Below are 17,278 nucleotides of genomic sequence, written 5' to 3'. Positions count from 1 at the left end.
TCCGCACCGTTTGAAAACAGTTCGTTGTGCCGCCGCGGCCGCCGGGTTCCCGCCCTGCCGGGTCTGACGCGACCACGCCGCCGCGGCGCTTTGTGCTCCGCCCGCCACTGATGCTGCGTGCCCGGGACGACGGGCTCCGCGGTTGCATCGTCTGAGGCTGGCCGCGAGGCGCCCAGGTCGGCATCATGTCGCTGCCTCCGGAGAAAGCCTCGGAGCTCAAGCAGCTCATCCACCAGCAGCTGAGCAAGGTCAGGAGCGCGGGCGGACCGGCCCCGAGCTCTCTCGGTGGGGACCCGAGCTTCGGCCGGCCGTGAGACGCGCAGGGAGTGCTCAGGGCTCTGCAGCCGGGGTGCGGGACGGCTGGGAAACCGAGGCGATCGCTGGCGATTTCCTCCAGTTCAGGTAGAAGTAGTCCAAGGCGAGATGTCAGGGTTACTCTTAGCCAGGAACCCCGATCTGCAGTAAGAAGAGCATAAGTGACCGACAACGAACGCATTTACCCCACTCGGGGCTTCCAGGAGAGAGTTTCAACCTGCGGCGCTCGACTGCTGCCTGTAAGCTGAAGTAATAAAGCCTCTTTATGGTGTGTGCGTGCGCCGGGGTTTGTGCCGGGTCTCTGGCTTCTTTCGTCGAATCCTCGAAAGAGTCTCACTTTTCCATCGGATAGGCAAGGGAGTAGGCTGACAAGTAAGTTTAGAGTTGCAAGTTGAATTAGCGGAAAGCTGACATAACTCGCTTTTGGGTCTGCCTCCTCACAGGTTTGTGTTTCTCTACTTCCCCTCTAAAGATTTGTTTTCATTAAATTATTTGTGGGCAACCAGCAATAAAGGTAGTTCGTTGATAACCAGCCAGTTCAGATTGCTTCTAGTATTTTGCTCAAAAGTCTCACCTCTTAAGAGCTTACTTTTATTGGCATTGGCCGTTAGTTTTAGAAGCCGAAAACTCTAGAACTGGTATTTATTTAACTGCTTTATAATGTTGTAAATTCTGAGTTTTCTCCACAGATGGATGTCCATGGCAGGATAAGAGAAATTCTCGCCGAGACTATACGAGAAGAATTGGCACCTGATCAACAACATTTATCCACAGAAGATCTGATCAAAGCTCTTAGACGTCGAGGAATCATTGATGATGTAATGAAAGAACTTAATTTTGTGACTGTGAGTAATTTTTTAGGCAAACAAATTGAAAGTGTGACTATTTGCAGTGTTTAAGTTTATAGGGTCCATACCTGGGGTTCTTCATTTGTAAAACCACTATAATTTCATTCTGTCTAGTAATAGCCCTTTTTCTTAGGGTTTGTTTTTGTTTTCCTGAGACAGGGTTCCTCTGTGTAAAAGTCCTGGCTGTCCTGGAACTCATTCTGTAGACCAGGCTGGCCTCTTACTAACAGAGATCCCTGAACTACCACTGCACCTCCATTTTTTCTTAGTTTTTAAAAAAGTACTTGTCTTATGTGTGTGGTTGTTTTGCCTGCATGTGAGTCTGTGCACCACTTGCATGCCTGGTGGTCAGGAAGGGCTTCGGTCCCCTGGAAATGGAGCGAACCACCATCAATCAGGGTGTTGGGAATTGAACCTGGTTCTCTGAAAGAGCAACAGGTGCTCTAAACTACAGCTCCTGTACTATCGTTCCGACAGGTGGTGGTGGTTGTTGCTTTTCTTTTCTTTTTCCAGGCAGGGTTTCTTTGTGTGTTCCTGGCTGTCCTGGAACTTGCTTTGTAGATCAAGCTGGCCTTGAACTCAGAGATCCTGCCTGCCTCTGCCTCCTGAGTGTTGGGATTAAAGTGGACCGCCACCACCACCCAGCTCCTTTTCTAAGGTTTTCAGTTGGCCCCAACATGAGTTGGCAGATAGTGCTGTTGAGATGGGAGGTGTACACCACACTTCCCTCTCTGAAGTGGAGCGACTCCTGTTACTCTGTAGATGTCTGTTCTTCAGTTAGGCCTGAGTTTAAAACAAGTACACTTACACAGTTCCTTAAGGAAAAAACTGACTGCATAAACCCCTCAGATCTCTACAAATAGGTCAGTAGTGGGATGTGTCCTGGTGAGCTTAGTAAGTAGGCCTTATTTTGAAAATGAGGCAATAATGAAAAACTGTGACCTCAATACAGGAATAATAGTCTCCTAGAAATAGGATGGACTCATACCCTGGAGAATTGGGCACTTTAGTACATTATCATCTTTTGGGTTTTGAGGTTTGCAAACCCATTTGTTATAAAAACTGACCTATTAACAGGCTCTGCTTTATGAATGTTACTTTTTATGTCTTTGTTTGGTTGGGTTTTTGTTGTTGTTGTTTGTTTTTTTTGAGACAGGGTCTCACTATATAGCTCTGGTTGTCCTGGAACTCACTATATAGACAAAGCTGGCCCTGAAATCACAGAGATCCCCCTTCCTGTGCCTCCCAAGTGCAGGGAGTAAAGGTAAATGCCAGTATCCCCAAAAGCCAAACGTTATATAGGGATTAAAGGAAGTTTAGCCTTGTTTAAGGTATTGGTTTGTTTTAAGGCCAGGCTTGGTGGCGCATGCCTTTAGTTCTAGCACTCTTGAGGCAGACAGACAGGGCTCTGTGAGTTCGAGGCCAGCCTGGTCTGCACAGCAACCTCCAGGACAGCCAGGGCTACAAAGAGAAACCTAGTCTCAAAACAACAACAACAAAAAACTTTAAAAAAAAAAATTGTGGATGGCAAGATTTAAAGACAATTGAATCCCTTTGTATTAGATTTTTACCAGTTAGATCTCTTTTATGCAGGAATTTATTTTCATGTTAATTAGGCTAGCAGATAAAGGCTTTAGTTTGTTTTATCTCTCTCTTTTTTTTTTTAATACTTTTGGAGGCAGTTTGACCTAATCTCTTGCTCTCGTCCTAGAGTAGCTTTGTGAAGGAGCCTAATCCTATAGTGCTTTGTTGTGCCACTGCCGTTCTCTTAACTAGAATCTTTATTTCCTCACTTTTATTTTTTCCCTCTACTTTTCTAGGACAGTGTTGATCAAGAACTCCCTTCTCCAAAGCAAGCTGTTGCTTTTGATAAACAGTCAACATTAAAAAAAAGTATGTATATACAGATATATATTTTTAACAGAAACTTGTTTGTGGTTGGTAATGGACATGCTATAGTGTTTGGTATTTGATAGAAAACATTTCAAGTTTTTCTTTTCAAGATGAAGTACTTAAAATTTGTCATTAGTTAACCTAAAATTTAGATGCTGTTTTGCGTGAAATATATCAGATATACTATATAGTATGCCCAAAATCAGGAGCATTGATTTCTGATGTTGTAATGATATATTTTATAAAAACTGATGGTACAGCGCCTTTTATCCCAGCACTTGGGAGGCAGAGGCAGGTGAATCTCTGTGAATTGGAGGCCAGCCTGGTCTACAAAGTGAGTTCCAAGGCAGCCAAGGATATATAGAGAGACCCTGTCTCCAAAAACAAAGAAAGCAAACTATATGTGCTTGCTGTTTAATGGTGAAATAATTATTTGACAGATACAGTTACTAAGTTGATGATGATCTGAGTTGGCTTGTGGAGGTGATTTCATGCTTTATAAACAGCTAAAAACCAAAGGTAGACCTAACCTTGCCTTTGATTCTCTCAAATGTAGCAAGTCTGTAAACTCAGTAAAGACTATCATATTATAGATCTCTGCTTGCTATAATGCAAATGATTCTGCTACATAGTAAACTGGGTGATTCACTTTTTATTTTAGTCAAAGTCTGTGTCTGTCAAGTCGTTTCTAATGTCTTGATCACATTCATTCAGTTATCTGGCAGTTTCCTCATATGTTGCTACACTTTGCAGCTAATGTTGATCCAACACGGAGGTATCTTTACCTTCAGGTTTTGGGTGGAAAAGCTTTCTTGGAGCATCTGCAAGAACCTGAGCCTTTACCAGGACAAATTTGTTCGACGTTTACTTTGTGTTTACATTATCGGAACCAACGTTTCCGCTCAAAGCCTGTTCCGTGTGCTTGTGAGCCAGATTTCCATGACGGATTTCTGCTTGAAGTTCACAGAGAAAGTTTAGGTAAGAAACAGTAATGACGCCTAATTAAACGTGTTTGCTTTTTGTTTGTTGCAGAACAACTACAGCAACCTGTGCTATAGAGAGATTGTGAACCCGGCCTCGGGGCTCCACTTTGAATCCCAGCACTCAGGGCAGAGGCAGTCAGAGCTCTGAGTTGCCTAGTGAGACCTTGGGGACTGGGGGAGGACAGATTGATTGATTATGGTAGATGAGTATCTCTAGGATTTTGTTCAGTTTTAACTCCCTAGTACTATTTCTTATTTAAATGAGTTCTTAACTGCTTCTTGCTCTATTCACTAATTTTCTCTTAATTTTTTTCTATGTTAATTGGTGTTTTTTGTTTTGTTTGTTTTTTGTTTTTGTTTTTTAGTTAATTGCTTATATCTATTATGTACATAGTCTTTTGTACCTTCAAGTACTGGAATTACAAGTATGTGCCACCACACCTAGTTTTGAAACTTAACAGTCTAAGTTTGAATCTGGTTGTGGTGGTTTGTGTTTCTAATCCTTATAATCCTATCACATGGCCAGTTTTAGCAGGAGGAAGGAGCTAAGGCAGGAGGATTTCAAGTTGGAGGCCAGCCTGGTCTACATAGTAAGACCCTGTCTCAAAAACATCACACACTAAAAAAAAGTCAAAGTTTGTATAATGTATCAATGCATTAGATACATTTTACTTATCAACTTAAAGCCATAAAGCAAGCAAAATTGCAGAAGTCTGCCTAAATAGTTTAGTGCCTTTAAAAGATGCCTCAGAGATTTTTACCTTTTCCATTGTTTTTATGAGCTGGGGTCTCAAGTAGCACAGGCTGTCCTTGAACTCTGTGTATAGCTAAGGATGGCCCTAAGCTTCTGACTCTCCTGCCTATACCCTCTAGTGCTTTAGGTGTGTGCCAACAGACATGGTTTATTTGAGGCTGAGGTCAAACCCAAGGCCTTGTCCATAATAGACAAGCACTCTGCAAACTGAGCTAAACCCCAGTCCTTTTGAGATTTTTTTTTCTCCCTATAAAAATGTTGGTTTGTTTGGGGTTTTTTTTTTTCGTTGTTGTTGTTTTCAAGAAAGGGTTTCTCTGTGTAGTCCTGGCTGTCCTGGAACTCACTCTCTATAGACCATTAACATTTTTAAAGGCAGGCTAGTGTGGTGGCCCACGCCTTTAATCCCAGCCCTTGGGAGGCAGAGGCAGATGGATCTCTGAGTTCTAGGCCAGCCTGGTCTAGGGTTCCAAGGACTGCTAGGACTACACAGAGAAACTCTGTCTTAAAAAAAACCAAAGAGAGAGAGAATGGAAGAAAATGTTAATGCATACACACACACACACACCACACACACACACACACAAATGAAGACTTTTAAAAAATGTTAATTAGTTGGGCAGTTGTGGCGCATGCCTTTAATCCCAGCACTTGGGAGACAGAGGTAGGCGGATTGAACATCTGGCATTGATGTGAGTTCTAAGGTTCTGACCATTGGTCCTCTTGGTTGTGCAGCATGTACTATAACAACTACTAAGTCATCTTGGCCCCTGGTTCTTGCAGTTTTATGTAGATAATACTGTGATAATTTCTGGAGTTGTAGAGTGAATGTAATTTGAGGATTAATATTGACATGTGGTAGGGTTTTATATTTTTATTTTATGTGTATGGGTGTTGTGCCTGCATATATGTGCATTTGGGCACAATGTGTGATGTGCAGTGCCCACAGAGGCTAGCAGAAGGCATAAGATCCCCTGGAACTGGAGTTACAGAGGGCTGTGAGTGGCCATGTCGGTGCTGGGAATTGAACACGCAGGCTCTGCAAGAACAAGTGTTCTTAGTCACTGAGCCATCTGTCCAGCCCCCTGGAGTTTTAGGGTTCTCTTTTTGGTGTGTATGTGCTTTTTTTGAGAGGGGTCTCACTAAGTACTCTGACAGGCCTTGAACTTACAGATCATACCACCTCTACTTTCAGAGTGCTAGAATAGGAGGTGTGTACACCTCACCTAGCTGATGGCCTTTTCTTTGTAGTTTTATATAATATAATAAATTCTTTTCAAGAATAGAATTTTCATGGATCAGGAAGAATTAACTACAGTAAGTAACATAACTAAATAACTTCTAAATAAGTCGTCATACTCTGCTAGTCCTCTCAAATATCAGTCATTGAAATGGGATGATATTTTTTCCCCCCAGATTCTGGCATACTTTCAGAGACCTCACCAAATTATTTCATTGTATGTAAGCTTATGTAGTATACTTTAATAAGTAAGCTTATTTAGTATACTGTAGTAAGTGTTTGTGTGTGTGTGTGTGTGTGTGTGTGTGTGTGTGTACATGCATGTGGTGCTGGGTATGGAATCAAAGGCTTCAGGCATGCTAGGTAATCACTACCATTTAGCTGCACCCTCAGCTTGTAAAGTGATTCTGTGTTCCTAAGTAATACATAATACGTGTATTTTGTCTTCGGTTTGTGTTGCTAGGTGATGGAACTAGAATGGCTGATTCAACAACAATGTTATCAATAAGTGATCCAATTCACATGGTGCTGATCAAAACAGACATATTTGGTGAGACCACTTTAGTGGCATCCTATTTTCTGGAATGGAGATCAGTTTTGGGCTCAGAAAATGGAGTGACCAGTCTGACTGTGGAACTTATGGGTGTAGGTATGATGATTAGTGTCACTCTTACCTTTTTATAAATACTGTTTGTAAATACATTTTATGTCAACAAAAGGGCTTTACAGGAGGGAGACCTGTAAAACAGCGTTTAATCAGAATTTCAGTAGTAAGTTGTCTTTCAAGGAATGAATAGTCTGGCAAGAAAATAACAATGCCGCATGTTGCACACATAGATTGTTACTTTCAAAGTCAGTTTGGCTTATCTTAAGGAATTTTTTTTTCCTGGAAAATGAATAGAAATTTTGGAGGTTCAACATTTTGTTGTTGTTGTTGTTAAATAAAGTGATAAAGAAAGCCAGGATTCTTTTAAACACATGAGTACATGTATGAATAAGCTTCTCCTGATGTGCCCTAGAGTACAGCATATCCCCATCACTACAGTGGTTCTTAGGGGTAGGTTATGGGTTATTTTGTTTTTGATTATGGCTAGAATGAGTTCTCCATATAGAACAGTTGGCCTGCCTCATGCTGGGATTATTGGCGTGTACCGCCGTGCCAGCTTCATACCAATGGTTATTGATGAATGAGTAGATAGATGTTCCTCTAGCCCCTTACAGTGGACAAGTGAAATCTGAAAGGTTGCTAGCTTGTTCATTGTCAGTAGCAATGAACAGTAAAGGACAGAGGTTGTTCATTATTACTTCCTTGGATTTTGCATACTGCCTACTATGTGGTATATATTAGCTCATAAACTGAGGAAAACAAAAGCTACTAATGTTTTATCTATAACATGTAATGGAATTGCATTAGTATCATAGCTTACATATAAGTTAAACTTGGACTACATGATGGTTCAGATGTTGCACAGGCATGAGGAACTGGGTTCTATCCCCAGCGCCCACATAAAAACAAAGCTGGGCACGGTGGCCTGCATCTGTAACCGCAGCTCTTGATGGCAGTGGAGACATGCAAATCCTGGGAACTCACTGCCCAGCCAGTCTAGCTAATTGGTGAGCTCCAGGTTCAGTGAGGAACTTTGTCTCAAAAGCTAAGGCTGAGGGCAGAAGTGGAAGGGACTCAGCATCAGCCTCTGGTCTCCACACTCATGTGAATGGGCAAGGCCAGCTACACACACACATGCATGAGCAAGCACACAGACAGAAGAAAGCAAGAAAGCTACATTTGGTCAGTAGACAGCAAGGCCTTAGTAATTTGGAATCTAAATCAGACTCAAAATAGGTCTGTATTTAAATAAAAAGAACTAAAGTTCTGTTTACACATGAGATTTGTTTTTAAAAGTGATTTCCGGTCTTTTGTCTTCACAAATAGGCCTGGGCCTGGAGGGAAGGCTCAGTGGTTGAGAGCACTAGCTGCTTTTCTAGAGGACCCATGTTCAGTATACAGCATCCACATAGTGGCTCACTGGTGATTGTTAGTTAACTGCATGCAGTCTCTAGGGATCTGGTCTCCAAGGGCACTGCATGCATAAGGTGCAAGATAGATATTCCTGCAAGCACTCATAACTGTAAAATCAAAAATTCAAAATCACACAACAAAAGTAGGCCTAACATGGTAATCCTAACAATGACCTGGAAATAAGTATATACTGATCTGCTTAAGAAGTATTAAATAAAAAAAGAAAAAAAACCAAAAACAAACAAAACAAAAAAAGTATTAAATAGTCATATATATCATGGGTCCAAAATGTGATGTGATAAGAAAAGGTAAACAGAATTACTGTATCTGTTAAAAAGTTTGAATACTTTCTTAATTGTCATGGAGACAATCTTAACAGTTTCTTTGGTTTTGTACTTAATGTAAAATCTAGTTGGAATTATATACTTAAAGATATAAATTTAAGGGGCTGGAGAGAGATGGCTCATTGGTTAATAGCACTGGCAGTTCTTCCAGAGGACGTGGATTCAATTCCCAGCACCCACATGGCATCTTACAACTGTCTGTATCTCCAATCCAGGGGATCTGATATCTTCACACCAGTGCACATAAAATAAAGTTAAATAAATAAAAAAAAAAGCATTAACAAATTCCAAAAATATGAAAAAAATATAAATTTAAGAATTCCAAATCCATGAGGTCAGAAAAGTTCCTTAAATTTTTTTTAGAAAGCTAAAAATATATTTAATGTATAATTAAGTATGTGCTTTAGTAAAAAAAAAAATTTTTTTAAATTTGGTTCATTTTAAAACTTTGAATCATTTTAAATATGAATATTAAATGTAATGTTGAGTATTATCATTCTACATAGGTGATAAAGCACCTTACTCCTAAAGTATTTTGGTTATACTCTGGTTGACAAAATACACATAGTCCTGAAAGTCCCATGTTTTAAATAGTTTAAGTAGAATTTTAACTATTTATTTGTATTTATAGGCACAGAATCAAAGGTTTCTGTGGGAATTTTAAACATAAAACTTGAGATGTACCCACCACTGAACCAAACACTATCTCAAGAAGTAGTGAACACACAGGTAAGCCAGTTTCTCTCCTTTGTACATTTGCTTTAGTTGTAGGAAGTATTTACCCCAGAAAGTATTTTCTGTTTAGAAAAAAAATAACATTCCTGTTCAGATGTGTCCTATAAAATTAACCAGAGGGATAGGAGAAGAACTAGAGAGCTGGGGCTGCCGGGCTTTAATCCCAGCACTCGGGAGGAGGCAGAGCCAGGCGGATCTCTGTGAGTTCGAGGCCAGCCTGGTCTTCAGCGTGAGATCCAGGACAGGCACCAAAGCTACACAGAGAAACCCTGTCTCGAAAAAGAAGGAAAGAAAAGGCTGGGCCTGGCGATGCTGCTCAGTGGTAGTGCTTGCTAAGCATGTACCAGGCCCCGGGTCTGATCAAACTCCAGGACCAGAAGTGTGACCGGGAAAGAGTCACACAGTTGAAGGGGTATGGAGTACATCATGGGTCGGTTGGTATCTAAGAAAGCTTCATTGCATTTGCATGTGTTTGTGTGCATTCAGGGTGGGGCTGTGCTGCTGTGTGACTTTCAGGAGTGGACGCTGCCGTTGCACCATGCAGGTCCCGGGGATCCAGCTCAGGTCCTTAGACTGTGGGGGTAGACAGACACCTTGGCCTGCGGAGCCATCTTCATTTCATAGACATTTACTGAGAACTTGGTCTTGGTGTAATCCTCTGTAGAATGCTTGGGGAGGCTTTCTCTCCTGCTGGGGTCCAGCCTCGGCTCGAGTTCAGGTCCTGAGCCCCAGATGGATTTCACACAAGTGGCCCCGAATAGCTTGAGCCATCTTTATTTATCCTTTGGCGGAGCTTGTTCTACCAGGCTTACATAGAGTTCTATTATTAGTTTCTGGTTTTGACTTCTAAGAATTACATCGTAGTCATCCTAAAAGCCCCCCATTTGTTCCCCTTTATGCTTCCCTAAACACATTTCCCATCCCCTACATAATAACTTCGGTCTAGACTTGGAGTTCAGCACTTTTGCAGGCTTAGCTAAATACCGAGCTAGGCACATCCTGCTCTTGCAGCACTTAGGCCAGCTGGCAGCTGCTTGCATTAAAAAGTTAAAAGGTTGTAGCCATAGGTGGTACATTGCTCTAAGGACAACAATATTTGAACCGGAAAAATGTTTTCATATCTGTAAGATATACCTTTATGCTGGTCTGTGGTGGCACACACCTTTAATCCCAGCACTCAGGAAGCAGAGACAGTTGGATCTCTGAGTTCGAGTCTAGCCTGATCTACAGAGCAAGTTCCTGGACAGCCAAGGCTACACAGATAAACCTTGTCTCAGGAAAAAATAAAAAGGACGTGCTTTTATATTGTTCCTTAGGGTCCTACTTGTCTCAGTCTCTCTGTAAAAGGCAGACTTTGATAAGGTGCTCTTCCCATTCCACCATACCATTCTTCTTCCACCAATATAAGCTCTAGTGGATGGTTAAGGTGATCTATCCATCCCACACTTTGCATTGCATTTTTTCCTATATGGAGTCAGAAAAGTTCTCAGGGTTAGGAATTGCAGTTATTAATTCCAGATAAGAAATTTGAGAAGCATTAGCCTCCTGCCGAATCTTAGGGGAAACATTTGAGAAAACAGAGTTTCCAGGGAAAATTACAGCTGTCACAGGTGTGACTGACAAAGTGAAACTAAAAACCACCAAAAGAATCAACAGCAGCCGGGCGGTGGTGGCGCACGCCTTTAATCCCAGCACTCAGGAGACAGAGCCAGGCGGATCTCTGTGAGTTCAAGGCCAGCCTGGGCTACCAAGTAAGTTCCAGGAAAGGCGCAAAGCTACACAGAGAAACCCTGTCTAGAAAAACAAAAAAAAATCAGCAGCATAATGAAAGAGAAAGAGCCTGCAAGCCTGTGAATCCAGCAGTGTCCTGCGCTGCCCCAAAGTCCACTGGTCTTTGCCTCCACGGACCTTGCCCCTCTCAGAGATCCGTCGGACAGGCATTCATACGCTGGCCTGAGACTCGGCTGCTCGGCCCCTGTACTCTCCTAACCATACTGCCGGGTCTCAGCAGTGACTACTTGTGTTTTGTGAGGTCACCAGACTTCTCAGTCCCTTGAGTTGGAATTTATTTATTTTTGTGTATGTGTATGTATATGTTATTTATAAAGCCATATGATATATAAACAGATTATTTGATTTTTTTTTTTTTTTTTAAATTTAAGACAAGGTTTCTCTGTGTAGCCCTAGCTGTCCTGGAACTCACTCTGTAGACTAGGCTGGTCTTGAACTCATAGATCCATCACCCTTTCTCTGCCTCTCAAGTGCTGGGATTAAAGGTGTATGCCACCACTGCCCCAATAATTATTTTAATTACAATTTATTTTGTTGGGGTTTTGTTGTTGTTTTGAGACAAGAGTGCCTGAGTTCAAAGTTTGTTGTTTTGAGTTGGGAATTGAATTATGTACATCTAATACCACTGAGTGTCATCCCCAGACCCATGGGTTCTCCATTTTTTGGACACAGGCTCTCACCCTGTAGCCTTGGCCTGCCTGAACCTCACAGAGATCCACCTGCTTCGGCTTCCCATGTGCTAGAATTCAAGGCCTGTGCCACTACACATGCCAGGTTCTCTTTTTTTCCGAGACAGGGTTTCTCTGTGTAGTTTTGATGCCTGTCCTGGATCTTGCTCTGTAGACCAGGCTGGCCTTGAACTCACAGAGATCCGCCTGGCTTTGCCTCCCTCGAGTGCTGGGGTTAAAGGCGTGTGCCAGCACCGCCCAGCCAGGTTCTTTTTAAAGCTAACATTGTTTTATGTTCTTATTTGCTTTTAGATATTTATTTTCTTTATATGTGTGTGTCTATGTTGATGTATGTGCATGCATGTTGTGTGGATGCCCGAAGAATCTAGATGAGAAGGTTATAGCCCTCAAGTTGAAGTTAAAGGTGGCTGTGAGCCACCCAATGTGGGTGCTAGGAATGAAACCCAGGTCCTCTGGAAGAGCAGCCAGTGCTCTTAACCACTGAGCCATCTCTCCAGACCTTGACGTTTTATATTTTGTTATTTTTCTGTGGTAACAGTCATTTTAGTGATAGCTTATTCTGTTTCATACATGTGTGTATGTATATATGTATATATACATATGTACACATACACATATATTCACACACAAATACACATATGAAATGTCTAATTTCCAGACTTCCTTTTAAAAATCACATTCTTTGTAAACATTTTTTTATATTTTTGGTTGTGAGCCTAGCCTTTAACGGCTGAGCCATCTCTCCAGCCCTGTAAACATTTTTTAAATTTTATGTATTATTGTGTGTGCACTAAATGGGGGCTGGGGGCACATGTGCCATGGTGCTTGTATGGAGGCCAGAGGACTACTTTGTGGAGTTAACTCTCCTACCTTTAGATGCATCCTGGGGATCAGACTTGGGTCAGCAGGCTTACGTGACAAGCCCCTTTAACACGCTGAGCCACCTCACTGGTCTTATTCTTAAAATTTCGTCAGGAATGCTTACTAGTCTTAAATAGATGCTAAAAACTGCCTGCAACTCTAACTCCAGGGGATCCAGTCACTCTTGGCCTTTGTGGGCACTTGCATCCACACACCTACACAAACATGTAAGTTTGAGGGAAAAAAAGGGGTGGGAGGAGACCAGGTGCCATGTGCTGGGGACATAACAGTGCACAGGTAGCACTATTTTTTTAAAGACAGGGTCTCTCTTTTATGTCGCTGTGGCTGGCCTGGAACTTACTATGTAGACCAGGTTGGCCTTGAATTCACAGAGCCCTTCCTGCCTCTGCCTCCTGAGTGCTAGAATTAAAAGCATGTGCTTCCACGCCTGGCTTACAGCAGCTTATTTTTAGGAGTCTGGAGACAGTAAACAAAATGCCAGAAACAGAAGGTGTTAATGGAAAACTTACTACAGGGTGATGTGTGATAAAATGGTTACTGGGAGGCCAATTGAGGTCAGATGTCTAGGGTAGGGAGCTGTCTGAACTGCAAGAACATTAGTAGTATTAATTCCAAAATTGGGCCTGTATGTTCCGGTAGTGGGAGCTAAAGGCTTAAAGAAAAGGCTTGTGTGGATGGGAGCGAGAGAAAACGAGGCAGGGCCAGAGTGAGAATAAACTCAGGCAGGTAGTTTTCAGTATGGTAGGTGATTGATCTGTTTTATTATTTAAAAACTTCGTTGTGTGCAGGGAAAGGTCACGTGGATTATTGATGTGGTTATAAAATCCGGGAAATGTCGAGTTTGCAAATAAGTCAGTGTTAGGTCAAGTTGACATGGTAGCAGGGATGGAGAACAATAGATTGTTCCAGTAATTTTAGGAAATTGAATTTTTTTTATTTCAAGCTTGCCTTGGAACGTCAGAAAACTGCAGAGAAAGAACGATTATTTCTGGTCTATGCTAAGCAGTGGTGGAGAGAGTATTTGCAAATTCGACCCTCACACAACTCACGGCTGGTAAAGATTTTTGCACAGGTTTGTAAATCATATTGGAAAAGTTTCATCCCTGTATTTGAGATGCAGTGCTGTAAATATTTAATTTGCACAGAAAAAATATTTTCATAACCCAAATGAATGTTTATTTCTAAAGTAGTTCTCTTTTATTCGCTAGGTCAATGGCATAATACAATCTTTATTAACTTGGAATATTTCTTTTTTATGATACTTAAAATTGGTTAAACATTTGGATACGTTATAGCTTGTTCAAATTGAACTCTGTACAGAACAGGGGCTCTGGACATACATTGCGTTAGTTTTGTTTACAGAACAAAGCAAAAAACAGTAGTAAGTGCCATTGGGATGGCACAGTGAGGAAAGCGTTTGCTGTGCAAGCTGGCGACCTGAGTTCAGTCCTTGGAACTCATATAAAGGTAGAAGGAAGAACCAGCTCCACAGAGTTGTTCTCTGACCTTCACACCTGCATTGGGGCATCATATACACAGTAGTAAAAATAATACATGAACTGTTTTTAAAGCAATCCTCAATGCATTAATTGTGTATAACCAATATTTCTAAGCCAAAGACCAGGGATGTTTAACTGCATAATTTCACCTAGATGTACCTTGACTCACGGTGCCGTTTCATGTTTGTGAACATGTTGTTAGGTTGAAAGTGCTGTTAATACAGCTGACCTGCCCTGTTGTGGCTTAGCAACATAATACACTAAGGGATATCAGTTGTTTACCTTGCAATCAGGTGACACGCTGAAGCTGTGGCTACCCAGTGTCAAGAAATATTACATGCTACATATTACTAGTCTAGAGATTAAAATTTAAGGTAGTTTCTACTTCATATATAAGTATAGCTTCTGAGGAATAGATCAAGTAGTTTATACACGTTGAGCTCCTGTACAGTGTTAGATTATTTTGACTTGAGTGTCTCAGATGTATGCATTCATATGTATATCCTGCACTCCCTAATCATTCGGACAAACCACAAATGGCCTCATTTCTAAATAGGGAGCTTGGGAATAAGAGTCCTAAATTAGCAGCTGGGTGGTGGTGGCACAAGCCTTTAATCCCAGCACTCGGGAGGCAGAGCCAGGTGGATCTGTGAATTCAAGGCCAACCTGGTCTACAGAGTGAGTTCCAGGACAGGCACCAAACTACACAGAAACCCTGTCTTGAAAAACAAAAAAAAAACACCAAAAAACAAAAAAAGTCCTAAATTAGCATTGTTGAGAAGGAGAGAAATTGCTTCTAACTTTATATGGTGTTATCCATGCTAAGGTATGGGATTGTATTGGAGAAGTGCTGTGTAGAAATACATTAGTGGTTCTAAAAATTGAGCAGTAGTGTTTCTATTGCCTGAGTTAGATTTTATTCCATCAGAGCATTTTGCATCATCTCCAAAGTTTTAATCACCAGTGGCTCCTTTACTTGACTGTGTAAATAATCAAAATATTAAGAAAAATGTAAGGTTAACAGTCAAATATTTTGTCTGGATATAAAGTTCTGTGTGGTAATACAAAGGATTATTTCAGCTTAGATTTAGATGTCCTTCCCTTCCTTCATCTATCTGCTGACCCTTTTCAGAGCAGTTCTTAACTACTACAGGCTTTGACATCAGACAGCTTAGGCTTTAAAATCCTGGTTCCAGCACACACCTTTGATCCAGCACTCAGGAGGCAGAGGCAGGACATCTCTGAGTTCGAGACCCGCCTGGTCTACAGAGTGAGTTCCAGGACAGCCAGGGCTACACAGAGAAACCCTTGTCTTTAAAAAGAAAACAAAACATAATCCTGGCTCCACTGTATAATAGCTATAGTTTGTCTCACTTATGAAATGAGAATAAAGTAGACTTTATAACAATTGTAAAAGATGTTAGTCAACCATTAGTAGCCTCGTGCTAGATACAAGGTATACACTCAATAAATGGTGTCCAGAATTATCTACAGGATAATAGGAAGATGTGACACTTGGGATGATTTAGTTGGTGTTGCAGCTCATGTTTCCCCCTTCTTCCTCCAGGATGAGAACGGGATAAATAGACCCGTCTGTTCCTATGTTAAACCACTTCGAGCTGGACGGCTTCTGGATACTCCGAGGCAAGCAGCGCGGTTTGTTAATGTCCTTGGTTACGAACGGGCCCCTGTCATCGGAGGAGGTGGCAAGCAGGAGCAGTGGTGCACTCTGCTGGCTTTCCTCTGTCGAAACAAGGTATCGTACACACATAACAAATAGTGATACTCGTTACCATAAGTATTCTTAATTTATAGCGTACAGAGTTTCCTTGAATATGTACATATTATCAACTTGGACAAGTCAAATCTTACCTCTATTATCTGTGACATTTACAATCAGCACTTAAAACTTACCATCTTTATTTTTGTATGGAATTTCTGATTTAATAGAATGTTGTTTGTTCCTTTATGATAGAGACTCATACCTACTTGTCAGAAACAAAGTCATTGAGTTAAATGTGTTGGCTCATGCCTGTAATTCCAGCACTTGGGAGGCTGGGGCAAAAGATCTTGGGTTCAAGGCCAGTCTGGACAACAGGAAGCTCCAGGCCAGCCTGTGCTATATAGGGAGATCTTGTCTCAAGAACAGAACATCTGAAGGTAGTGGTGTGCAAAGGAAGAGGCAGGTTGTTCTCTGACTATGAGGCCAGCCTAGTGTACATAGCAAGCCCCAGGTCAAATCAAGATTACATAGTGAGACTGTATCTCAAAAAAAGAACAAAAATCTTAGCTGGGGGCTAGTGGTGCAGGCCTTTAATCCCTCCTTTTAATACTTGGGAGGCAGAAGCGGGCAGATCTCTGAGTTCGAGGCCAGCCTAGTCTACAGAGTGAGTTCCAGGACAGCCAGGGCTACACACAGAAACCCTGTCTCCAAAAAACAAAACAAAACCTATAAACAGAATAACTATGAAAAAAATTCTTGGATTTAGTGGTTTGCATTTTTCTTCAGTTTTAAACAGAATTGTATTTAGTAACTTGTATAAATTTGATATTAAACTTTACAAGAAAACTATGTATTTTTATTTTATGTGTATTGATGTTTTGAGTGCATGTTTTTCTGTGCATGACATGTATGCAGTACTTACAGAGGCCAGAAGAGGGCATCAAATCCCCGGGAACTGGCGTTAGAGAGGATTGAGTCACCTTGTGGGTGCTGGGCAACCCCAGGTCCTCTGAATAGCAGCCAGTGCTCTTAACTGCTGAGCCATCTCTCTAGCTCCTGATACTAAACTTTGAACAAAACGAGAAACTCAGCCAGTGAATGCTTTCTACCCACCTTATTTCTAAAGGTTTCCAAATTTAGGGCTTATTTTAGTATGTATACTAAAATTTAACTTGGATTATGGGATGATTCTTAATCTCCTCTAAAACTGTTGCTAGTATGAGCAAATAAGTAAGAGTGCTTTAACATTTACTGTCGGTGCAACTGGAAAAGACAGGCTTCTTCCACCTGTGCTGTCTGTAGTAGTTTTGTTCATGGTTGTGTAGATAGAGGGCACAGTCACAAAGGACAGCTCATTGAGTGGAGGTTGATTTGTCCGTTGGAAAGGTTAGTTCTTGTTTTTCTTTTTGTTTGTTTTGTGGTGTTTTTGATACAGGGTCTCTCTGTGTAGTCCTGGCTGGCCTGGAACTTGCTCTGTAGACCAGGCTGGTCTCAAACTCACAGAAATCCACCTGCCTCTGTCCCTGAGTGCTTGGAATAAAGTTATGTGCCTTATTGCCAAACAA

General features: G+C 41.5%; 1 protein-coding gene across 5 annotated transcripts in view; it reads left to right on the top strand.

Annotated features, from left to right (window-relative positions):
* The first annotated feature begins 15 nt into the window (after positions 1 to 15).
* Cep76 (centrosomal protein 76) overlaps positions 16 to 17,278 on the top strand; it is a 33,254-nt gene continuing 15,991 nt past the window's right edge. The window contains exons 1-8 of one of the 5 annotated variants that reach the window (XM_037197185.1): positions 16 to 248; positions 1,005 to 1,160; positions 2,984 to 3,056; positions 3,810 to 4,034; positions 6,494 to 6,679; positions 9,026 to 9,123; positions 13,435 to 13,563; positions 15,558 to 15,746. In XM_037197185.1, the coding sequence (XP_037053080.1) occupies positions 186 to 248; positions 1,005 to 1,160; positions 2,984 to 3,056; positions 3,810 to 4,034; positions 6,494 to 6,679; positions 9,026 to 9,123; positions 13,435 to 13,563; positions 15,558 to 15,746 (1,119 nt within the window). In that variant the 5' untranslated portion in view covers positions 16 to 185. The other 4 variants (XM_028856193.2, XM_037197187.1, XM_037197186.1 and 1 more) reach the window with 4 other exon arrangements.

Source organism: Peromyscus leucopus, chromosome 19, assembly GCF_004664715.2.
Source record: "Peromyscus leucopus breed LL Stock chromosome 19, UCI_PerLeu_2.1, whole genome shotgun sequence".
Lineage (NCBI taxonomy): Eukaryota > Metazoa > Chordata > Mammalia > Rodentia > Cricetidae > Peromyscus > Peromyscus leucopus.
Note: the sequence above shows the minus strand (reverse complement) of the source record. Positions and strands in the feature narration are given on the sequence as shown.